The sequence below is a fragment of the Balaenoptera acutorostrata genome, chromosome 4 (genome assembly GCF_949987535.1).
Source record: "Balaenoptera acutorostrata chromosome 4, mBalAcu1.1, whole genome shotgun sequence".
Taxonomy (NCBI): Eukaryota; Metazoa; Chordata; class Mammalia; order Artiodactyla; family Balaenopteridae; genus Balaenoptera; species Balaenoptera acutorostrata.
Genome location: NC_080067.1, coordinates 149,961,420 through 149,985,244, shown reverse-complemented (window position 1 = coordinate 149,985,244; position 23,825 = coordinate 149,961,420). Strand labels below are relative to the sequence as shown.

At 59.1% G+C, this 23,825-nt stretch overlaps 2 protein-coding genes across 6 annotated transcripts in view; both read right to left on the bottom strand.

The window, feature by feature from the left end:
- Window positions 1–1,965: 1,965 nt before the first annotated feature.
- On the bottom strand, window positions 1,966–15,699 carry PWP2 (PWP2 small subunit processome component). 2 transcript variants are annotated; one of them, XM_057545050.1, is made up of 21 exons: window positions 15,579–15,699; window positions 13,933–14,045; window positions 12,723–12,817; window positions 12,335–12,434; window positions 11,357–11,500; window positions 10,387–10,522; window positions 9,969–10,210; window positions 9,511–9,654; window positions 8,831–8,901; window positions 8,344–8,480; window positions 7,832–7,980; window positions 7,526–7,673; window positions 7,130–7,280; window positions 6,313–6,493; window positions 5,163–5,310; window positions 4,474–4,582; window positions 3,867–3,932; window positions 3,148–3,366; window positions 2,844–3,036; window positions 2,618–2,692; window positions 1,966–2,456 (listed from the first exon to the last, which is right to left on the bottom strand). In XM_057545050.1, the coding sequence occupies exons 1-21, from the start codon at window positions 15,594–15,596 to the stop codon at window positions 2,279–2,281; spliced, it is 2,817 nt and encodes a 938-aa protein (XP_057401033.1). In that variant the 5' UTR covers window positions 15,597–15,699; the 3' UTR covers window positions 1,966–2,278. The 2 variants fall into 2 exon arrangements, with proteins under 2 accessions (XP_057401033.1, XP_007172724.2); XM_007172662.3 differs by having other exon boundaries at window positions 2,844–2,994.
- A 623-nt stretch (window positions 15,700–16,322) lies between these two features.
- Window positions 16,323–23,825, bottom strand: part of TRAPPC10 (trafficking protein particle complex subunit 10) — a 91,810-nt gene continuing 84,307 nt past the window's right edge. For all 4 annotated transcript variants that reach the window (XM_057545350.1, XM_057545352.1, XM_057545353.1 and 1 more), the window contains 3 exons: window positions 22,602–22,779; window positions 19,938–20,132; window positions 16,323–19,642 (listed from right to left, as the gene is read on the bottom strand). In XM_057545350.1, coding sequence (XP_057401333.1) covers window positions 19,404–19,642; window positions 19,938–20,132; window positions 22,602–22,779 — 612 coding nt within the window. In that variant the 3' untranslated portion in view covers window positions 16,323–19,403. The remainder of the gene's footprint in view (window positions 19,643–19,937; window positions 20,133–22,601; window positions 22,780–23,825) is intronic.

The window sequence follows — 23,825 nt, the reverse complement described above, 5'->3', positions numbered from 1 at the left end:
GTGGACGTGTTACCGACCCTTTTGAGTCGGGCACCAATAAGCATCCTTCTGCCCAGTGTCACTCGCACCAGTAGACAGAGACCAAGTTCAGTTGAGAAGCAAAGGAAAGCTGTATTCTTTGATCGAAGAATGGAGAGATGGGAGCTTGCTCTACAGCACAGGGTCTCCCCTGAAAGGCTCAGGGGCGGTGCTGCTTTATAGGGTTCTGGCAGAGGGAGGGGTGGAGTCATTGTGGGTCAGGCGGGTGCAGCACTTATGCGCACGGCTCACCTAGTCGGGCTGTCAGGCAGAGCCGCTTTGCACTGGGAACACTAATCCGACATGTTAGGTGGGAAGCCTCTGCACGAGGCCCCCTACAGGCAAGTAAAAGTAGAATAAACACAAAAGAGGTTGGACCGTATCACCTGGATTCCATCCTGTTTTTCCCGGGGACCCCAGTGGGCTTTGCTGGGGACATTTCCTTTAGGTTTTGGCTCTCTGGGCCCCACAGAGGAACACACATCCTCCTGATGTCCACATCGTCATCCATGTGTGTTTCTGCAGAGGCCAGCGGGCTGGGGCCAAAAGTGAGTTAGTGGCACGTGAGTGGCGTGAGAATGGGGCCAGCTTGTAGGGTCTGGTGAGCTGCAGCCTTCTTTGTTTGGGAGCCTATTACACCAACTCTTATTTTGGTGTGCTTGAACCCATTTTTGCCATTTGATGGGCTCTTGGGAGGCAGTGTGTTCTAAGGCCCTCCAGGCAAGTTGGGAGTATCCTTGGAAGGCTTGACCATCTTTGGTTTGGGTCAGTTCCTCTTCTGGCTCATTTTAGGTTTCTCCACAGAATAGTTACAAGTTGGAAGGTTATAGTTTTCAGTGGCTCCCACTTGCTAGGGTGTCCTGGCTTGTGGATGAACGGTGGTCCGAGCTCTGTAGGGAAGCATTTAAGTACATCGTTACGTGAACTGTAGAGGGTGCAAAGGGAGGTCAAATTACACGAGAATTTTGCTTCGGGAGTGGGTATTAGGGTAGCCTCTAGAAGAACGTCAAGGTTATATTATTTAGTCCTCCTTTAATCATTAGTGGGGGAGCCTGGGAGAGGGCTGGCAGGGCTGAGTGTATCTTTCCCCAACTGGGGGTTAGGATGACAGACCCCACTGCCTTTCACCCCCTGCTGCAGTGGCTTTTGAGAGGTGAGTCAGTGTTTGTGTCTCAAGCTCGGTGTGTGACAACCCCTGGCAGGAAGATGGGAGGAGGAGAAAAACAGGGTCCATCCCAGTTCCTTTCAGGACCATGGGGATAGTTTACAGATGAGTTATTTGCATCTGAAAATACAAGACTATCAATGTATTTATTTTCTACCTTAATACCCAAGAACAGAAGAGGCTCTGATAGACATCATCATATTTACAAAGGAAATGACTCCGTCCCGAGATAGCACATGCGTTTCATAAGCAGATAGAAGAGCACACAGCCCCACCAGACTAGCAAGAACCTGCCTGCCATCCATCCTAATAATGGTCCAGTGACTTGTGGCCGCACCTCTGGTGACCTGCAGGCTGGGGCCTGTGTTCTGACCCTGGAGGCCGTAGCTACCAAGGGACCAGGGGCCTGGCTGTGATCTAGGCTGCCCTCACAGTGACCCTTCCCAAGGGGCATCGCAGGATGGAGTCTTCCTCCCAGAGCTGGCCAGCAGGTCTGATGGGTCTCCCTGGAAAGCCTGTCCAGGCCCAGCCCCAGGCCCCTCTCCAAGGTCAGAGTCAAGCAGATGTTCCCTGCCAGACCCTGTGCAGGGATGATGGGGCTGGCAGCCTAGGCTGGGGCTGTGAGGGTGAGCCACCTGCCCTGCTCACCTGTTCCCTGGCACAGAGGTGCCAGCAAGGCAGGTGGCCCTGATCCCCCAGCACGACAATCACACCCAGGATACATTACAAACATTTCAAATTCAGAGATCAGACTTAATACCTACATTGTAGAAATACACATCTTTTTCATCTCTAAAATTATCAAAACTTTGTATTAAAAACATAAAAACTCATACAAAGTTTGAGTCTATACACGTGAGCCCATTCACCTCTCTGCAGGGTGCTTTTGGTGGCAGACACTCCTGGGCCCTGGGTGCCAAGCCCGTGCCTGCCAGGGACCCGTCAGCTCACGCACTGACCCCGTGGCCGCGTGTGGTTCTTGCAGAAGAGTGAGTCCTGGCGACAGTGCCCTTGCGTCCCGGCTGCCCCCCGCGGTGGAGGTCCCACCTTGCCCAACATCCCAACCGAAGCCAGCAGGGCTGCAGGTGGCCGGCCCTAGGCCAGCGGCCCATCTCCATCCCCAGGTCCTCTCCTGAGCAGGTGCAGGCTGCTGTCATCGTCCTCGGATGCATCTGCTTCCTCCTCGCTGCCTGGTGGTTCCGAGGGCCGCTTCAGGCCCCGCTGCTTAGAAACGGCCAGAGCGTACTGCATATTGTAGCGGTTCCAGTCGCAGCTGCCGAGGGCACACGGGACTCGTATCAGTAAGACCGACACTGAGGCCTTCTGTCCCCACGTCAGACGACACAGGGAGCGGCCCTGGCGTGGAACCAACTGGAACCTGCTGGTGCCAGTGGAAGCCCCGCCCTGCCCGTCAGCCACTCCCGACACACGTACAGTTTGGAGACGTCGTCCCAGTGGCGCTGGATGCTCTTCTGCAGGAACTGAACTGCCGGCAGCAGTGTCCCCACTCTGGAAAGGAGACGTCCCTCAGCGTGGCGGCCACCACCAGGCCACCCGGACCTGCTCCGCGCTGTGCGCTTGTGAAAGCCTCCCCTGGTCTGTGCATCCACACAGACAGCTGGCCCAGTGACAGGTGGCCAAGGGGGCGGGCGGGTCGTACCTGGACTTGAGCTGCTGTCCGTGGACCATAAGCAGTTTCTGAGTCCATATGAGGTAGAATTCTAGATGGCGAGACTCTTCGAAGGATGAAGCTAAAAATTCCAGCACCTTCTCCACGTACAAGTCAGGCAGGGAGGAGCTGATGACCCCAACTGGAAGAGAAGGAGGAAAGTCCCACTCAGCCCGCGAAGAACCTGTCAGGAGAGATGCGCTCACAGCTCTGCACGAGCAGAGACCCGGCCGCCGCGTGTAGCCGCAGGGCCCCCTCGGCCCCGCGGGCCTCCCCAGCCCTGGCCCGGGCTCACTCTCGTCCCAGGGCACCGACTCCAGGGCCTCCTGCAGCAGCTTCCTCTCGTTGAGCCGGAAGGCCGTGAGGATGGCCCTGGTGAAGTCCCGCTGGCACAGCGCCGCCCGCATCTGCGCAGGCGTGACGCTGGTGTCCAGCTCGAACGGGTCAAAGAGCATCCGGGCGTCCAGCGAGTAGATAAGGAGCCCCTCGGTGGTGGTGGCCGCCCAGCAGCGCCCTGGGAAATCAAGCAGACTTAACAAAGGCTTCCTGGACGTTTATTTCCGCTTTTCCCCATTTTTCGAAGAACAGGTACTGAATACGTCCCCGGGGTCCTGAGTGCAACAGGGGGGAGGGAGCCTGGGGGACACCGGCCCCTTGGGAAGGAGCGCCCTGTGAGGGTCAGCCCGCTGCAGCCCCGTCCTGCTCCCTCCCCCGCCGGACACTCCTGGGTCGGCCGACAGGCACACGGGCAGGGCGCTCAGGGCAGATGCCTACCTCCCCGCTTGGAAGCTGGGCGTGTCTGAAGCCACAGCTTCCATGGCCGTCCGCCAGCGGGGACGAAGATGGCCACGTCTCACCCCCGGGGGTCGGCGGTGCCCAGAGCCGACCAGAGGCTCCATGCTGCCCTCGCCCCGGGAGCAGGCTGACAGGCCCACTGTGCACACCGCAGGCCCGGAAGGCCATCGGGACCAAGCCCACCCCTCCCACATCAGTGACCCGACAGCCAGTGCGCACCGGTGGGAGAGAAGCGGAGCGAAGTCACCCTGATCTCAGGTTTGAAGTGCCGGGAGCTCATGTCACCTGGGAACAGAGGCACCGCCCGTCACAGGGCAGCACGTCCCTCACCACTCGCCCCACAAAGGGAGGCCCGCCCTGCGGACCCAGCGGGAGCAGCAGCCCCGTGTCGGGGCCTCAGGTGCTGCTTCGTGGGCGCTGCCGGCCTCCACAGACGAGCCCTCAGGGCGGCCGCTCTCTGGGCTCCGGCCTGGCCAGCAGCCGGCATGTCTGTTCCGGAGAAAAGCCCTGCCCGGCCCAGGCTGCGAGGCAGGTGGTTCCAGCCCCTCAGGGCCCTCAGGCCGGGGAGGCTGCCAGCCCGACACTGGGCTTGCCCTGAAGCCCCCCCGGGAGCAGGCGCAAGGCACAGGGCTGGGCACCGGCCAGATGCCCAGCCACTCGCAGGGGGGACCCCGCGCCCTGGCCACCAGCGCCAGAATTCCTGGACGTCAATCGCTGCAGCCCCGACGAGAGCAACACCGCCCGCCATCCCCCAGGAAAAGCAGGTGGTGAGCAGGGCGGCCTGCCGTGCCCTGGCCAGGGGGACACAAGAGGACCCTCTGCTCACCCTTCTTTACGCCCGGCAACGGTATCGTGACCCCGCCCTCCTCCATGGCGTCTTGGTCAATGAGCGCCAGGTTGCCAAACTCTGTCATTTTCCTTCGGTTCAAAAATTCCTAAAGGGCGAAACCCGGACATCTCACTGCGGGAGGTGCAGGGGGGCTGTGCTCGTCTGCCCCACCTCCCTCCTGTGCCGCCAGCACAGGCTGGGGGGCGGCCAGCCCGGCGTGCAACCCCACGGGGCACACGGAGCCTGAGACAGGACAGGGCAGCGCCTCCCCCGGGCTCCCGCGGCCAGCCCCGTGGTGGGCGGATTCTCTAACCCGACAGCCGAACGAAGAGCGCGCGTGAGCCTGCGAGGGAGCCGCACGTGGGGTGGCGTCTGCTGCCACCTGCCACAGCCCGTCCTGCTGCGCGTCCCCGGGGACATGACCAGGACAGCCCACCCCGGAACACCCAGGGGGGCGGGCTTACAGCCGCACGCAGGTGCCCCTCGCCCGGCAGGGGAGCCAGAGCAGGTGAACCTGGGCAGGCGCACCTGTCCAGAGGCCCACCCCCCCCCAGGTCCCCGTGGAGCCGGGGCGTGAGCTGGGCCATGGGCAAGGCCGGGCAGCCCCGGGCGTTCGCAGCAGGGACCACACAGGGGTCCCGTGCAGCCCCCGGGCCCTGCTCTGCGGCCTTGCAGCACTCGCTCACCTCCATGGCGTCCAGAGAGAGGTTGCAGGAGATCTCGAACTTCTTCCTGAGAATCTGCTCCTTGACATGATAGATGCACACAAACTTGGACATCCCTCCCGCCAGGATACTCTGGCCGTCCGCAGAGTAGCACAGAGTGGTGAAGGCCCTGCGCAGAGGGGACGTGGACTCAGCTGCCACCCAGAAGGCGAACAGCACCCTCCCCAGCGTCCTCCAGGGCTCTGGCCTAAACCCTGCGGGGTCAGAACCCGTGGCCAAGTCACCAGGCTCCTTCCGGGCAGCACGGCGCCTGGAGGAGGGGCAACGCTGCAGCTTCCCAGAGGCAGGGCGGCTCCCAGAAGGGCCGCGGGGAGGGGGCACCCACCCGCCCCGCTCACAGCGGCGCTCACTGCCCTGCTGGCTCACAGGACTCGAGACGGTGACCTTGGATTGGGCAGAGGATTCTTAGATACAACACCGAGAGCACAAGTGACAAGGGAAAAAATATACAAGTGGGCCTTTGTCACAATTAAAAACGTGCTTCAAACAACACCTTCGAGAAAGTGGAAGCGAGCCACAGGAGGAAGAAGATGAAGATACTTGCAAAGGTTATATCTGATGAGGGTCTCATGTCTCAAGTACACAAAGAGCTCTTACAACTCAGCAACACAGACAGACAGCCCATTAGAACAGGCAGATGCTCTGAAGAAAAGTTCCCCAAAGCCCACACACAAATGGTCCACCGGCACGTGAAAAGATGCCAAGAACTTCATTGCTCAGGGAAACGCAAACCAAAACTATGAGGCACCAGCTCACACCCACCAGGACAGCTGGGATTTTTAAAAACAGGCAGGAAGGAGCATTGCTAATAATGTGGGGACAGCGGAAGCCCCTGCCCTGGGGGGATGTAAACTGTGCAGGCTCCTTGCAAAACAGTCTTGGGTGGGGGTGGTCCTCAAAAGGTGAAACGGAGTCACCAGCGGGCCCGGCAATGACACTGGCAGGGATGCACCCGAGAGAACTGAAAACGGGCCCACAGGTTCTGGTCCTCGGGGTGGGAGGATACAGAAGCCTGTTCATCCACACGGACCCCGCCAACACCCTGCTCCCTCCGGGAGGGGCCCCCGCTGAGGAGCTCCTGGGCTCCGGGACAGCCCCACCGAGCACGCACTTCCCCTTGGCCGAGTGCTTGGCAGTGATCTTGTCCAGCTCCTTCCTTCCCGTCTTGAGGTCGTGCCTGCCCTCGATGGAGCCCGTCTGCACCGCGCTTTCGGGGTCCCAAAAGGTGATCTGCGAGTTCAGCGTGGCCACAGCCAGCTCGGCACCGTCAGGGCGAAAGGTCACGGCCAGAGCTGAGAAGAGGCGTGGAATTAGGGCCGAGGAAGACCCTGGGCTCCGGGCGATGGGCCACGCTGAGCTGCCCTCATCCCGGCACCCTGAGGGCCTGGGGGCCGCAGGACGCGCACAAGGTATAACCGAGCAGGGGCAGCCCAGTGGAGGGCTCTGGGCGGGAGGCGTCACATGGAGGTCACGGGCAGGCTAGAGACAGACTAGCTGGAGGCGGGGGTGGTACAGAGGCCCCCAGAAGACGCAGGGGGCCAGTGGCTAAAAGCCTGAATCAGAGCCAGGTCGGGTGGCAGGAAGCAGAGACCACCACAGAGACCACGAGCCCCGGGGCCAACGACCGGGTTCCGTGAGGGCCAGACACGGGCAGTTCGGTCTTCGCCATGACCCATCAGCTCTGCAGCCCGGCCGGCTGCGCACCAGGACGCTTTGCCCCTGAGCGCGGGCAGTGGGGCTCCAGGACAGGGCCTCACGCCCAGGAAGCTGCTACAGCAGGGCCCCCGGCTTGCTCGCCTGGGGGAGCCCGATGCCAAGTGACAAAACCAGGCCGCCAACCCTAACAGCCCACGGCGCTTGGAGCCCTGGGTTTATGCAACCATGCGCCCGAGACCGGGCCTTCCCCCCAGTGCCCGGGTGCCGCTTACCGTCGGAGGTGAGGGCCAGCGTCTCTGTGGTCCTCCAGCTGTCCGCCATGTCCCACAGACGTACCGTCCTGTCCCAGGAGGCGCTGGCCAAGACCGACTTCATTGGGTTAAAACACAGACCACTGATGGGCCCCTCGTGGCCGGACAGAACCTATGGCCGTTCAGAAAAGAGCTCTGAGGACGAGAGACGCCCAGCGGGCCACCCCGGGGTGCACAGGCCGTGGCCGCTGGGCTGCCATGTGGGCCAGGAAGGGGAGCCCACCCAGGAAACGCGTGTAAACGGTGCTGCCCGTGCCCGGGATGTGACTCCGTCCCCCACTCCTCTCAGGTCAGCCAGGCCCCCTCCCCACACCAGCCCCTGGCCAAGAGCGCAGCTCCTGGACTCGCGGCCCTTACGTCGAGGAGCCTGCCTGTCTGCATGGACCAGATGAGGATCTCAAAAGAGTCCTGGGCCCCAGCAGAGACGATGTCCCCACTCGAGTCCACGGCCACACAGGAGAACTGGGTGGGGCGCGGGGACGTGAAGGTGCGGAAGTTGCGGTACCTGTGGGAGGACAGCCCGGTCGGGACGGTTCCAGGGCCCACGAGCTCTCGTGGGCCTCACCCTGTGTCTGACCGACGAGCCCAGAACCCTCAGCCTCGCTCTCACAGCCCAGCACACGGGGAGAGGCTGCGGGGCAGGCATCCCCGCAGGAAGGTCACCTGTGAAGGTCAAAGGCGCGCACGGTCCCGTCCATGGAAGAGGTCACGATGACGTAGCCAGTGGTGGTGAAGGTCACGCCGGTGACCCCACTCGAGTGCTCCGTGAAAGTGATGAAGCAGAAGCCACTGAGGGTGTTCCACACCTTGACCTGTGGCGGGTAGCGCCACGGCTCAGGACACCCCACGGCGGTGCCCCTGCGAGCGAGGCCTGGGGGGCTGCGGCGGGGGGGGACAGCCTCCCACGTCAGAGAGCAGCTGCTGGCACCATGGACCCCTCAGACGTGCCCAGAAAACCGGGCCAAAAAGGGGGAAACAGACACCCAAAGCCTCTCCACTCAGACCGGGCAAGTCTGCAAACGGCTTCTCGGGAAGCCAGATGAGGCCGGTGGGCTCTGGAGCTCCAGGCTGAACCCAAGTCAGGGCCTGGCCACGGTGCTGCACCCCGCCTCAGCCAGGCCAGCAGAACGGGGACAGGACCCCTCCGGCTCCCCCTCGCCACCCCCGCAGCCCACCTTGCTGTCGTCCCCGCCGGTCACAATGTACTGCCCGTCGGGGGAGTAGGCCAGGGACACCATGCTGTTGAAGTGGCCCTGCTGCTTGAGCACGTAGGACTCGCTCTGCCACTCCCACACCAGCAGCTGGCCCAGGCCTGCGGGGCACACGGGGACTGCTCGCGACACCGCTCGCCCGTCTTGGCCTGAGGCAGGTGCCGTCAGCCTCCACCTGAACGAGGGGCCCCAGCACGGAGACGCCAACCTCCCGCATCACCCGCCAGAGGCCAAGGCGACAGGCCAGGTGCTGCCGAGGGAGGCCAGGATTCAGGCGGCAACGGGACTCAGGACTCAGAGGAGCCTTTGTGCAGGAAGTTTCAGCAGCTGCTCCTTCGTAGTGAGCCACCTGGCTGCTGGCCTGGCGCAGCACCTTGGGGGGAGGCGGGATGGCCGGCAGGCTTCCCAGAGGAAGAGTCCCGATCCTGTCCTCACAAACCCAGGTACCAACCTGAGCACCCGAAGGCGATCCAGTCCCCAGAGCCGTTGATGGCGATGGACGAGACCCTCTGATCCGAGACACTGCGGAGAAACGCGGGGCTCGGTCAGCACAGCAAGGGCCCCCATCCCTTCCCCGGGGTGGCCTTGCGAGTGAGGACAGGGCCAGGTCTCCCTGCTAGCAGCACCCACTTCCTCCCCACCCGTTTACTAGACACAGACGATTCACTTCACTGAGTGCATCAGAAAACCCAGAGTTTTCTTGCCCCGCGTTTAAAACCTCGAAGTTGCGTGACTTCGGGAAACTAATACTTTTAGTTTTCTCAACGTTCCAAAGATGCAAGAGAAGAAAAATGAGAACAGGAAATAAAAACAATGTGATCTACACGTGGAACCAAAGCTCCCTCTGACTGGGGGGTGGATGGGGCCCAGGGGACTGCACGTCTGAGATGGGGGCAGGGCAGCAGCGTCCCCAATCTCTCTAATCCAGGACAGAGGAAGGGGCAAGTGTCCTGGGAAGCCATCCGTGTGGCTGGACGGGCCTCCTGGCCACTCCACGGCCCTCGGTCCAGACGGGCACAGCACGGCTTCCACCTTCCTCCACTGCCCGCCGGCGGACTGAGAGAGAGCACGCGCGCGCACACACACACACATGCATGCACACACGTGACCACACAGAGCAGAGTCGCTGACCTCAGGGAGTGGATGAGGTTGAACTCCGGGAGCTCGTGAAGGTGGAAGATTCCGGAAGCAAAACCAGTGACCAAGAGGTGGACCTTCTTGTGATACGCTGCAGCTGTCAGATGGTTGAAATCCCCTTCTTTATTGAAGAAGTACCTAAGCAGGCAGGGACACAAGAACTGTGGGAAGAGGACCAGAGAGCTCGGCCGGTCCCACAGCCCCACCCCGACCCCCAGGGCACGCAGAGAGAGGGCAGCCTGACAGCGCTGCCCTCATCCTGAGGACGACCCACCACGTCCTCACACTCGCAGCTCTGCGCTCCCACCTCCTGACCCTTGGTCTGCCTGGGACCGCACTTCCCCAGGTACCCCCGACTCCTCACCCGCCCGCCCCCGCCAGGGGCCCCGGGGCAGGAATCACAATGCGCCCCAGAGGGCGCAAGGCCCACCCCGTGCAGGCGGGAGACCTACTTGGCCACCCGCGAGTACTGCACTTTCCCCCGCTGCTCCTCGGCAGCCGGGGCGGCCTTCCCGCGGATGGTGGTCTCCCTCTCCGCCTCGTCCTCGTCCTCGTCCTCGTCCTCGTCCTCGTCCTCGCCCTCCCTCTGCAGCAGGTCCGCCTTCCAGCCCGCGGGGGCTTTCAGCCTCAGGCCCTCAGGGGGGGTGTCACACTGCCACACGCACAGGGCGCCATCCTGGCTGAGCGTGTACAGCTGCGGGGGGAGACGCGAGAGCCTGGGTCGCCCTGACCCCCAGCCCACGGCGGCCCAGGCTGCACAGGCACCTCCCAAGCCTGCCCCGGCTACCGCGGCCCCAGCCTCCCCAGGGAGCCGGGAGCAGCCTCAGGGGAGGGCCCAGCGCCCACTCGAGGCTGTGACTGGGGACGTACGTCCAGGCTGCTGGACTCGAAGAAGCAGCCCACGATGGCGTCCTTGTGGCCCCCCAGCGCGTAGTAGATGAGGTTGTCCCACCGCTCGGCCCCAAACACCCACGTGGACATGTCTTTGCTCCCGACCGCAAAGCACCTGGGGGACGGGGAGTCACAGCTCAGCCTCGGGCGTGCAGGTGTCAGCCTCCCCGGGGGGTCCCCGGGCACAGGGGAGACGCCCAAGGCTCCAGGCGGGGACGGCTCTGGTCTGCTGCCTCCACCTGTGTTTCTCCCGGGACCAGGAGCCTCACTGCACGTGTGTCACCGTCCCTCGAGCAAAGCAGTCTCTCGGGGGGCAGCCCAGGGGAGCCTGAGAACCGACCACTGAGCCCGTGGGGGGCTGCCTGGGGACCCTGCTCTTCCCGCCTCCCTGACCCGCCCTCGATCCCAGGACCCGCGGAAGGGCAGGAAGGCTTGGCTACGGGGCGCCCGGTCCTCCCCGCAGACCCACCCCCGAGGAGCCCACCCGCGTCTCCCGCGGACGCACCGCGCGCCCCGCACTGTGGCCAACCACGTGCGAACAGCCCGCCTGGGGCATGAAGTGGCGGCCGCCACCAGCCTCCCCTCCCGCTCCCGGCGCACAGAACCCAGGCAGCGGGGACGCAGCCAGCCCCTCTCAGGGGCGGCTGGGCGATGCCCGCCAGCTCCCCTCCTGCCCGCAGCTGCCCCGGAAGCTGGGCCACCGCACGCTGGCTGGTCGCGGTCCTCATCCAGGGCCGCGCTCTGCTCTGGTTTCCGGTGACAAGGGCCAGACAGACCTGACTCAGACCCAGGAGCCAGGCCTGCGCCCTGTGCCACACGAGGCTCGTGAGAGACCATTTGAAAACAAGACGGGGATGCGACAAGTCACTCCGAGTTCCCCAACAAGGTGCTGTTTACAGGTTCCCCTCGGGCCCCTCCTATGCCCAGCCCCACCCCAACCAGGCCTCACCGGGAGTCGTCTGTCCAGTCAATGCACGTGGTCTCATCGTACGGGCCGAAGTAGGTTTTGTCCAGAACAAACGCGTTGAATTCCCGCTTCCTCCCAGGGGCGTGGTACATCTGAGCAAGGTTGCCTTTGGTGACAACAAATTTCCTGCCGCGGAAACGGGTGCCATCAACATCCGGCGCCAGGGAGGGCCCCGAGCCCAGCGCAGAGCTCCAGAGAGGGCCGCTCTCCTGCTCCGAGGCCAGCCCTACAGGCAGCAAACCTGGGGCCCTAACCCTGCCTCTCACGGGCCCCGAGTCCCCCTTCTCCGGGCGGACAGAGTCAGGGAAGAAGTGGACAGACCCCGGGCCCTGCCACACCTCTGCCCCGGGGCAGAGCCCCCTCAGGTGTTCCCGTCGGCCCAGGGGGCAGTCACGAAGGCCAGGCCAAGCTCAGACAGCCCCGGGTGGAACCGAACGCAAGACACAGACAGGCCCTGTGACAGGACCCGGGCGCGGTCCCTGCCCAGGACGCCTTCTCCGGGGTCCCTGAGGGTGGACGTGGGGCGGGGCTCACGGCTGACTGCTGGAGCCGCCCCTTCCCCGGCACAGCCGGCCAGCGTGGGCGTGAGCAGCCGGGACAGCCCCCCTTCCCACAGCCCTGGAGCCCAGAGCAGCCCCGGGACTCGCCACGTCCTCCTGCCTGCGGGGGTCAAGGCCGGGGTCGGTGCCGCTCAACACCAGGGCTCCTTCATGACCCCGCTGGCTGGGGGCACAGCTTCCCTGGAGACGGTTTTGGACAAGAACCTGCAGAACCTCCCACTCGAGGTGTGAGCACCAGCCCCGGGGAGGAGAGGAGGGGCCTGTGCAGCCCGGATCCAGAGGGGGACCCAGAGGGGCGCGGGCTCAGGGACTGCCTGTGGCCGCCGCGGTGACGTCCGAGCCCACCAGGCGCGAGGCAGCCTACAGCTCGACACCTCCCGCCCCGCCCGCAGCTGCGTACCTGCCATCGGGGGAGAAGGAGACGCTGTGCACGGCGCCCTTGAAGTGGAAGCGGTGCAGCACGGCCCTGCAGACCAGGCTGGCGAGCAGCGCGTCGCCCCCTGCGGGAAGGGAGAGCAGAGCGAGGCCCCGCACGTCGCACGCAGGCATCAGGTCGTGAGGCCCGGCCCCGCGGTGCCGGCGGCACACGGCCAGGGAGGACACCCCGCATGCCCGCCCGAGGCCCACCGGGGCCCCAGACACGGAAGCAACCGAGGGAGGCGAAGGGACCATGCGGGCCAGGACCCCCAGGGGTCTTAGTGTCGGCCTCGGGTCAGCTGGACACCCGCCCCACCCGCCCCGCAGTCACCACCCCATGCCGTCGCCACCTCTCGGCCGAGCGCGGTTACCTTCATCGACAATGATGGCGAGGCGGCCGTCCGGGGACAGCCCCACACACTTGATGTTGTACCGAGTGGCCAGAGGCAGAGTGTCGGACTTGTTGCTGGGAGACAAAAAACCAGAGCTGCGCTGCTGCTCTGGTGTCATCAGGCGGGGGTGGGGGACCGGGCCAGCCTGGACCAGCAGCACCCACCCTGCACCTGTCTCCCCACCCCCCAGGCCTGCCACAGCCCCGGACTCCTCAACCGCCCCTCCCTCGAGAGGGAGAAGAAATTAGACAACGTCCTGGAGAAAATTTCGCTAAGCATGTAAAATCCTTAAAAAGGGGTTTTGAACATGTCAATTTTGCTTCCAGGACCTCATCCTGAGAGGACCCTGGAAACATATAGTCAGGAAACCAGAAACAATCCAGCTGTCCAACGGGAGGGTGAGCTCAGGGACAGCATGCCCGGTAAAGCTTTTTGCAGAAATGCAAAAACACAGAAAAATGGAAAGCTAAATAAAAATAAACAACCACCGGATTACACCCTAATTTTGTTCTTTATTATATAGTGCCACCACGTGGTCATTCCTCTAGATAGCCCCGTCACCATCGACACCAGTGATGACCCCGCCAGCAGCGGGCCCTGGGTGCACCCTGCACTTCAGGAAACAACTCGCAAGCAAGGCAAGTACTACGGCCCCATCTTACAGACTCGGAAACGGAGGCCTGCAGAGACCCAGGCAGCCTCTGCAACAGGAGGGTCTCGCCCAGGCCACACATGTCTGCACAGGGGTGACAGCCTCCCCCCGAGAAGAGAGAAACGGAGCCACGTGCTTGCTCAGCAGGAGACAGAGTGAACCTGAGCATACAGAGCTGGTCTCGGCGAGCACGCCGGCCGGACGGCAGTCCAGGGTGGCTCCCACGCCCCAGGCACCCCCTCCCAAACGTTTCAGCCAAGTGACACGGAGCTACTACCCTGAAGGGAAGATCAACAACCTCATCACATCGGGTTCAGCTGAGAGACTAGAAGGGAGAAACCAGGATCCCTACAGCCAGTCCCACTGCTGACCCATCGGCACTATGTAAATCCCGTAGCCCCCTATCAGGGGGCTCTGTCTCCATCACCTGTTTAATAGTAACAGGTGTGCTATTAAAAAGAGAGGTGAGGAAAACACTGTGTTTTTACCTGCCAACTACAATGATCACAGCTGTTAACGTCATTTTAGTGAACTTACTTTTTTAGGTCAAACACAGTGACTCTGTTTCCCACGGGACTGATAACTGAATTTCCATCACACGTAAAATTTAAGTTTCCACACCGATAGACTGTCCCCAGCAAATTTGAAAACTGAAAAGAAAACAAAGCTGTCTTAACACAAAGAAAATACAACTCCGGGAAAGGGCTAAGCGAGGTCTCCGGTCAGAGATGGCGCAGAGACCCCCCGCAGGCTCCCTGATCATTCCTGGGGTCCCGCTAGCCACCCCCCACCCCCCGGGACACTTCCTGGGCACCTACAAGGCCAGGCCCTAAGCAAGAGAGAGGAGGAAGTGAGCCCAGTCCCCAGGGGCCCTGAGCTCCCGCTGGGGTGGGTAAGGGGCACGGTGAGCGCGGGGAAGCCTCTAGACAGGGTGTCTGCCGGGTGGAGGACAGGACAGCACCCACGTTGCAGGAAGAGAACAGCTGTGACAACGGAACAGCATCGCAAGTGCAGCCTGGGTTCAAGGCTTCCTGAACAGGGTAACCTGCTGCAGCCCATCCATTCAATCATTCATTCAACTATCAGCCGCCCCCAGGTTCCACGTCGGGCAGGCGGGCGATGGAGACAGAGCTGTGATTGCAAGGGCGCCAGGCTGCACAGACAGCCAACCCCGTCGGCAGGAGAGGGAGAGGAACTTCAGAGGGTGGTCAGGGAAGGACCCTCAGAGGGGCCACCTGAGCTGGAACCCAGATGACAAGGAGCATCTGGAGCTGCAGGCGGGCAGGGCCCTGAGAACCCCAAGGAGGCCACAAGGAGAGCCCGGTCAGCCAATGTTTTAAGCAGAGGTGAACCATGATCGACCCCCTTTTTCGAAGGTCACGCTAAGTGACCCCGGGAGCCAGAGAAGATGCAGGGAGTCGGTGAGCCTTTGGTGCCATTCCACACAGGAGACAATGGTGTCGGAACTGGGGAGATGATCCAAGGAATGGAGAGCGTGGATGAAATCAGGCCCGAGAGGAGCTGGTCAGCGGGAGGTTTGGGTCACAGTGGGGAAGCAGTCTGAGCGGGAAGACCAGGTTGGGTGGGGGCAGCGTGGGTGTGGGGTGGAGCTGCTGGAGGCCCGCGCTGTGGCCAGGGCCAGACCAAGCCTGTAAGGAGCTGAGACCCGACGGAGGGGGAAAGGCCAGAGGCGGCGGCCCTGCGGAGGAACAGCCTTCAGGGGAGTGGCAGCAGCGGGCGGGGCCGCGCAAACGCCCAGAGCTCCAAACCCGCGGGTGGCCCACTGTGCCAAGGGTCCCGAGAGGTGGGGAAGATGCAGAAGCGCTCCAGTGGGCTCGGCGCCTGTCCCCCCGCCCTCTGTCCCCGCGTCCTCCCCACGTCGCGCGCTGCGGGCTCCGGGAACCAGGACTTCCGTCCGGGCTGGTTTTCGCTGCCCTCTCGGAGCTCAGCCGGACCCTCCCGCAGCGCTCCTGCTCCTCCCGCCCACGCCCGCCGCTCCGTCCCAGTCCAGGGCGCTGCGGCCCCTCGCCCGGCCTGTCTCAGGCTGCACGGTGAGGGACCGACCGGTGCTGCCAGACCCAGCCCACCCAGGCCCGGCTCCCTGGCCCCGAAGGAGCAGTCTCGAGCCGACCCCACCGGGACCCCGGTCTAAGGACCCCGCACCACCCCCGGCCCGCGCTCACCCGGTACGCGAACTTCATCGCGGCCGCCACACGTGTGTTGCTTGCAGCCTCTGCGCCCCGCCTCCCGGCCTGCAGCAAGCACTTCCGGGGCAGGAGAGCGGTCCCGCACCAACGCACCACAGCGCCCCCCGGGGCCCGGAAGAGCTGCGCCGCCGGAGGCTGGGCCCCAGCCCGCCGGCCCCGCCCCCGAGGCGTGGCCCCGCCCCCGAGGCGGAGCCCCAGCCCGCCGGCCACGCCCCAAGGCGTGGGTTCCTGCCCGCCCGCACCGCCCACCGCAGTCCAGTCTTGTATCTTCACGGGCTTGGGCCGGGCCCTGACGAGCCATTCAGGCACCAAGGAGGGTGAGAAGGTCCAACCCCACGCTTATTCGTTCGAAAGCTCTCGATTATGAAGTGGGGACCAAAACAACGAGACTGAATAAACTGAAAACCTTTTCCGAAGAAAAGAAATTGTATTAGCGATGCTACCAAACATGACAGAGGCAGTTTTACCTTGTCAAACTTCAGGCTGGCAAATAGGTCTACAAAAAACTCGAGAACTCTGAACACTGAAATGTCTTACTTCTAGTGAGCTACTGGGTAATACGTTGTGAAAAAATCCCTAATGCTCCCCCAAAAGTAAATAATCTATGCTTAGAGTCAAGAACAAGGATTAGGGAAAGAAAACAAGAAAGTTCTTTAACTTTAGACACTCAATTTTCACACTCCACAGCAAAAGAATGAAGTTCACAGCAGCAAGTTTCTTCTTAAAATGTGTATTTTCAGAATTATAATGCTTACATTTTAAACAGTCTTAATACAATGGCTTTAGTCTAACAATATATTACAGAATAATGTGAAAAATGACTTTCATAGTAAACCATGAAAATGGAGTTAATACCTGCAGTATCAAAGTCACCAACTTGTCACCTTTTCCAGCCACAGAATCCCAGCAAACCATATCAACAATGCTTTTGGGTCTTACAGCCTGACGCACAGGATGAATACATTTAGAGAAAGGGGCATTTTCATGAAAAATCAAATTTTAAAATCACATAGGAGATTTCTTTTAAAGATCACAGTTGACAATAAAAACACTTTGATCAGCCTAGTTTGTTCTTTTATAAAAAGTTGTATAAGTTTTCATTTTATGTACACACCTGGAGTGTTTAATTTCATTTTATAACTCTATTTTAAACACTAAAGAAAAATTGACTAGAAGCCTGTGTGTCTTTTCTCCACTAACCATTTATGGGATACCCAGCCCCATCAACTAAGACGAATATGGGAACCCGACCCACTACAGGCTGGGCTGACAATGGAACTGTAGGTAGAAGTCATTTTCAGATTAAATACAATTTCCACATTACAATCAGAAGAGTTATAATTTTTCCAATCATAGGAGACCCTATGAAATTCACCAAAATTATAACTTATTTTTTCATTTGCTAGTATTTACATCTTCCACAGATATTTGTAAAATGGCTGCATATTCTGCTTCTTGATGCACATTCAGTATCTGGCTTCACAATTGTTTAACAGCTGCTACACCTTTACCAACAAAACCAGCTTAGCTTGTCTCAAACACATAAGCCTTATTTTAAACAAAACAAAAATCCAATTACAGCCTTTTAGTTGGAAAAAAAAAAAGACGAAGTTTTAGGTGACATTCTTCATTTGTGTTAAAAACAACAACAACAACAGAGGCACCCATGTAACTTAGATTGCAAAAGATCTTTTGGGTAATTAGGGGGTAAAAAACAAACCTGTGATAAATTTGACTTCATTCAATTTCCAGACATAAGAAACTACCATAAACATTTTGGATTTCCCCTCCATTTTTTTCTCCTCTAAATATGTAAGTAGTTACAGAATTTCATCCTGGGATCAGAACCCAGCACAAAAGTCAACCAAAAATCAGGGAAGCACTGACTCACATTCCCCCTCCAGAAGGTGAGAGGGAACGCTACATTACACACGAAGCAAGGGCGCCTTCCCTGGGCTCCGAGGCTCACCACGTGGATGAGAGGCTTTTCTGACAGAATCAGATATCAAAGATCTCTTCATTCACAAGGCTTGGTGGATCTGTAGGGCAATCATCAATTTTTACAATAAAACAAACTTATGTTAGAAACCCTAAACTATCATTAGATTGTGAACTTCTAATTTGCCTAGTTTATTAGTTTTAAACTGCACATAAGGAAGGTAAATTTCTGAAAAGTTTAATTAAACATACAAGCATTTATCTTCTTTGTACACTTCTCCAATTTCTACAAATGAAAACCACGTGGGGGGGCGGGGATCACCACCTTTATTTGTTAAGCGAGCTAAAGACCACGCACAGGAAGCAACTGCTCTGCTCTACATTCACTTTGCCCTGTCCCTTCTTGCCCCACACCACCAGCAAGTGGCATGACAGGACAGTGGCAGCTGCTGCAGAAGGCTCCTTCTTCCCTACCACTCACACGCTTGAGGTTATTCATGAGGCCCCACCCTCTGCTGGACCGGCTACACTCGCATTCATCTGGTCAAGTTCAATTCCAACCACACTTTCCCAGTGAATTAAGAGTTCTCTATTTCTTATGTACAAAAATACATCGCTTTGGAGAGCTGGAAAAGGTTTAATACATACAATACTTATTTACAAGCTGTGACTTTCACACCAATAAAAACAAACACACGTTTATTTTGTCTTTGATTTTTGGTGCAACTTAAACATTACATCAGTTAGTTTGTACTTTTAAAAATAATAAATCGACCATATGTACAATTAAATTTACAACCTAGAGCAAATTAATCCATTTGCATGGTATGACTGCAATGTAGTGGAGAGCAGAGAATAACAGTCCAAGACTTTCGTCCTTCCTACAACCAGACTAGAAATACACTGAGAAGACCCCTCTAATCGTCATTTAAATGGAACCTCTTAATTTCTGAGACTTAAGGTGCAAAAGAAAAATATTCATTATACAGTTACAGTTACATGTAAAGACTAAGTTTAAAGGTGAAAGAAAAACAACATACTAACCCCCACAGACACAATTACAATTAAAATAAATATATATTTAATTCCATGTGCATATAATACCTAATCAACATCGGGGGAGAAGGGAGAAAGGGTTCCAGAAACATTTATTTCCAAATTATTTCAATACTGAGTTCTTTCTCATGCCCTGGTCTAGTCTTAAAGTACCTTTAAAATGGCTCCAGCTGATGAATGCTCCAGGTCCACCCAGTTTGACATCCCAAGGCACAGAAGGGGTTTTGTTCTTTCCCCACCCACCCCCCAGCGCCATCCCCCTGCCCAGAAAGGGTGTTATTCTAGAAAAGCACAACTAGATGATCTGGGGTAAAGAACTGTGTTTTACCCCTTAGGAGACATACAAATCCACCTGGTCCAGAAATCGGGCAGCCGTGTGACCAGAAAGGCACACACGTGTCACTAATAAGCCTGCAAGGCCTGCTGTGAGTCTACCTGGAAGACCCCTGGGCTTCCACAGAGAACCAGCAGGTGGCAGGCTGCTCAGGTGAGAGCACTAGAAGCTCCTTCCTGAGCAGAGGGTGAGGGAAAAAGCGGGGCTCTGGGCAAACACGGGAGGACAGCAGCACAGGGACGGGGAGATGAGAAAACAACAAGGCATCTTACACCCCAGACAGCACACAAATAACGATGCAACTCAGCTGACCAGCTGTACACTGAAATTCTCTGATGCATCCACGGCCAGGCAGAATCACCAAAAGTCTGGTTAGAGCGAGAAAGTTACAATCGAGGCAGGATCCCTTCAAGCGTGCGCATGCCCGCACGCACGCACGCCCGGTCTGGGGACTGTGTGAACCCCGGGCGTGGTCACGTGACACTGACTTCGAGAACGTGGTCGTCTTGGCTGGGGATGACCAGGACCTGCGTGCCCGCGCTGGCGTTGAAGGCCTGGCCGGAGGGCAGCGCCCGGAGCCGGGGCATGGGCAGGCCCTTGTGCTCGCTGCTGGCCACCGAGCGCATGCCGCCCCTGCTCTGGACGCTGCCGCTGTCCAACTGGTCGTCCACGTGCTTGTCCACCGAGAGGCTGTCGTTTTCTATCCAGCTATCTGCAAAGCGCACAGGAAGTGAGACGGAGGCTGCCCCGCGCCGACCTCTCCCCACCCCGGGGAGCCGCCAGCCTCCCGAGTCGCCCTTCAGGGCACAAGGATGTCAACGGCGGCCTCGCCTTTGAAGAGAATCTAGCGCCTGGGTCCTGGGCGGACTGCTCTCCAGACCAGGGCCCAGGACGCGTACCCCTGACTAGTGTTTGGCCCTGGACCCGGGCTGTGAAGCAGCAAGCCTGTCCCCATGCTCGCCTGCGGCCGCTCCGCACGGACGGTGCCTTCACCGCAGAGCCCTTACCAGCATCCAGCTGTGACGAGTGCGCAGAGTGATGGGGCAGGTATTTAAACAGCCTGACGTCGGGGAGGGGCAGGTAACCCGCAAAGAGGGGCATCACCTCCATGTGGACTCTGTGAGTGGCCCGAGCAGCCACAGGCATGGAGATGACCCCGGAACTCTTCCCGCACACTGCCCAGTTGCTGCTGTTGTCGACAACTGAAACAAGGAGGGAAAGCACCGTTTTTACCCCAGAAAAGGACCTTCAGCGTTCACACCAAAATAAGAGACATCAGCAGTCTCACACTCCACAATGTGAAGTCCAGAACCGGAGCGTATACTCTGTATCTCGACGCCTTGTAACTGCACCTCAAAGTAAAACACATCTGATTTAATAAGCAAGATACAGGTTGGGTGCACAGGGAAAAATCACTTTTTCCTCCTCAAGTTAATAAATGAGCAGTGATTCAATTCTGCATTCAAATCCCCTTGAAAGCGCCGTGTGATGCTTCAAGAGCACGGTCGCTCCGGCTGCAGAATGGGGGCGGGGCAGGGAGCTGGCTCCTCTGGGGGTGGGTCTGACCCCAACTCTGCCACTCAAAGAAGCCTCTGATGGGACGGGAAGAAAAGATGCAGGTAAAGCACTTAGTTCCTCCACGTGCACCTCGGAGAGGCTTACTATATGGCAGGTGCTATTACGAGCGTTAACTTAAACCACGACCGGGATGTAATGCAGCGCGATTCAAACACCTAACCCAGCAGTCATGCAGAAGTTAAGCAGAACAGGTGCTGCTTGTCCTCGAGCAGCGGATGACCTTGCACAGAGGTCAGAGCACCCCTGCCATGGGACACAAAGCACGAGCCCAGGAGCACGTGACTAGACGCTCCACAAGCAAAGAAGGGGTGGCAGAGGACCAACTTCCCACAGGTGGGGCTGGGGGACCTTCGAGGACGGGCAGAAGCCAAAGCAGCGTCGGGGAGGGGCACACGAGGCAGCGGCTCTCGGAGCTGGTCCTCAGGGCACCCGCGAGGGCACATTCCTGCCTTCCTCACAGTGTTGGCACGCCCTCTGGTGGGAAACGCGAGGGCCGGAGCGTGAGCCGGGGCCCCACGTGCACTCAGAGTCAAGGCACTGTGTTCTTCGCCACCAGAAACTTGCAGGAAAAGACCGCCAGTTTTAGTTAAGGATGCCCTCGTGAAGCAGTCAAAATCAATTTAATTTTATTAATTCAACCCTTTCGTACACATCTCTTCTTTTCACTTGAATTCTGAGATGATCAGAGACTCACAAGAACTTGCAGGACTGCGGAGAGAGGTCCGTGCACCCGTCACCCCACTTCCCGTAACGGGGAGCGGGCCTGGGCACAGCGCGGGCCGCCGGGCCCCTGAGCTCGCTGGGGCCTCACCAGCGAGCTCGCCGGCCTCAGGCATCCGGCAGACGCCCGCTTGTAAATGAATGGCACGAGCCTGGCACTTCAAAGAAGTTGCCCGTGATACAGTTCGAAACTCTGATCAAAAGTTAGCATTTTGGAAAACCTGCCTTTGCCACTGTGAGCTTGGCAGGGTCCCGGCACTCCAAGACTCTCGTGATGGGCCCAGCGTGAGCCTGAGACCAGCACGAGTTTGTGGCCCTGAACAAAGAAAGGGGCTGCACAACTCAGGAACCGTGTTTCACAAATGACGGAGGTGTGGGGCTACAAAATGTACCCGGGTAAAAGATCCTTCCAAAATGCAAGGCAGATGACAGGACTGAATGAAACAGCACGAAACGCTCACTCATGTGATTTCAGATTCCACGTTGTAACCAGCCTGTCAAAAACCACCGCTTGCTGAGTTTTGGGGGAGCATCAGGGAACGTCCACAGGTATCTGAAGGCTGTTAAGAGAGCTCCCTTCACCAAGTACAAATCTGTGCGAGACTGGAGTTTCCTCATCTACCTTAACCAGTACAGGACATCACCAGACTGAATGCAGCAGACAGGAAAATTCAGTACCTGCCATGAGCCAGACATTAAAGAGATTTGAAAGGCTGCAAAACGCCAGTCTTCTCTCGCTCTATTTACTGTTCTGGAAAATAGTTCTTTTTCAAGAGTACTATCAGGTAATGGCTTCCCTATTATTTTAAAATAAGTAAATAAATATTGGCCTCCTTAATTACTTTTAGAGCATTAATGGCCTGACGTCCAAACCTGAGAACCGCTACTGAAGAGGCCCAGGCCCAGGCCCAGGAGGAGGGGGGCTGCAAAGGGGTGTCTGGCAGAGACTGGGGAGGGAGGAGGGCCGGGCATGTCGGGGTCGGGGTCCGGGTTGGGGTGCGGGGAAAGGGAGTGGAAGGAGGCTGGAGGGAAAGGGCAGGAGCATGACCACAGGGCGCCCGGCCTGCTAAGCGACGGGGTCTGGGCTCTGCTTCGGGGGGACGGGCCTGACTCCCGGGGAGAGAGGACCGCGCAGCTCTAGGCACCGCGGTGTGCTCAGCCCCGAGCCCCACGGCTGTTCGAGTGCCTGTTAGCAGAATGACTCCACAGTAAGCAGGCTCAGCATCCTGCGGGCCCAGGACCAGGTCATACACGGGAACATTCAGACGTGCTCTTTCAATTCTAGCACGCTCTCTCTCCAGACGAGGAACACCACACCCTGTGGACGGCAGGGATGCGCACAAGAGCCAGGGGAAAGAAGCCTCCAGACCCACCTTCATACATAAGCTTCGTTGAAAAGTACTCGGCGCGTTCTGTCAGCGCCTCGTCCTTGTCCGCCTCCGAGAGGCCCGAGAGCCGCGTGACCGACACCTCCAAGCAGCAGAGGGAGCCCGTCCTACAGAGCTCCGCGCCCGGCGGGGGCGATATCTCCGCCCTCACGCTGTACAAGGTCTGCGCAAGAAAGGAGAGAGAAGGGCCAAGGACACACGTAAGCCACCTGAAGAAATGCTGCTTGGGGCCACCACGGCGCCGCCCGCACACTCGAGAGAGAACGGACCAGAGCAGGAGCCGTGCGCCCGCGCCCCCTGGCCGCTGACCCCCTGCAGAGACGGTGCCCTCGGGAAGCCCCGCCGCGAGAGCCTTACACTCTCTTCCTAACGAGAACGCGTCCAAGCACCTCAGGAGGAGGCAGGACGGCCCGCGACTCTGCGTGGGCCTGTCACCCACAGTCAGGGTCAGATCCTGCTTCATGAGCCTCCGCTACTCATCGATCCACATTGATTTATCTGCCGGGCTACTTTAAAGCAGATTCCAGACCTGTCCCTTCACCCATATATACTTCAGGATGCGTTACTAAACAGTATGGACGTTTTCTTAACAAAACACAATGCCATTATCTCAACTAGCAAAATTAACGGGAGTTCCTTGGCAAGGCCCATAATGAACCTTCTCCATAATGCTTCTTTCTCCGTGACCTGCCTGGTAGTCACACGTGTTCACACTTGCCCACCACCCGGGACAAAGGCCCCAAGCCCGCACAAGGGATCGCAGCCCGGGCCCCCCACACGCGGCTGCCCCCATTCTGAAGGAGAGAACGGCAACACCACAGGGGCCGATGGAAGAGGCCCTGGCCCGAGAAGCTCACGGCCGGAGCCCGCACGCTCCGCGAGGGCTGCAGGGCAGCCGGACGAGCACGACTGTGCTGAGGGCTGGAAAGGCGGCTCCAAGGGACAGAGCAACGGGGCAGCTGCGCTCCTAGGCGTGTGTCCTCGCACACGGCTTTCCGGCCGCGCTCGGCAAGGAGGGGCGGCTGAGCCTCAGTCAGCAGCAAGGGGCCCGCTGACAGCAGCCGCAGAGGCTGCGGGTACAGCGCCTGGAAGTAAGCTCCCCAGAAATCAACTCGGCAGATTTTCACAACAAGGGTGCCAGGACCAGCCAACGGGTAAAGAAGGGTCTTTTCAACGAACGGTACAGGGGCACCACATGGAAAGAATGAA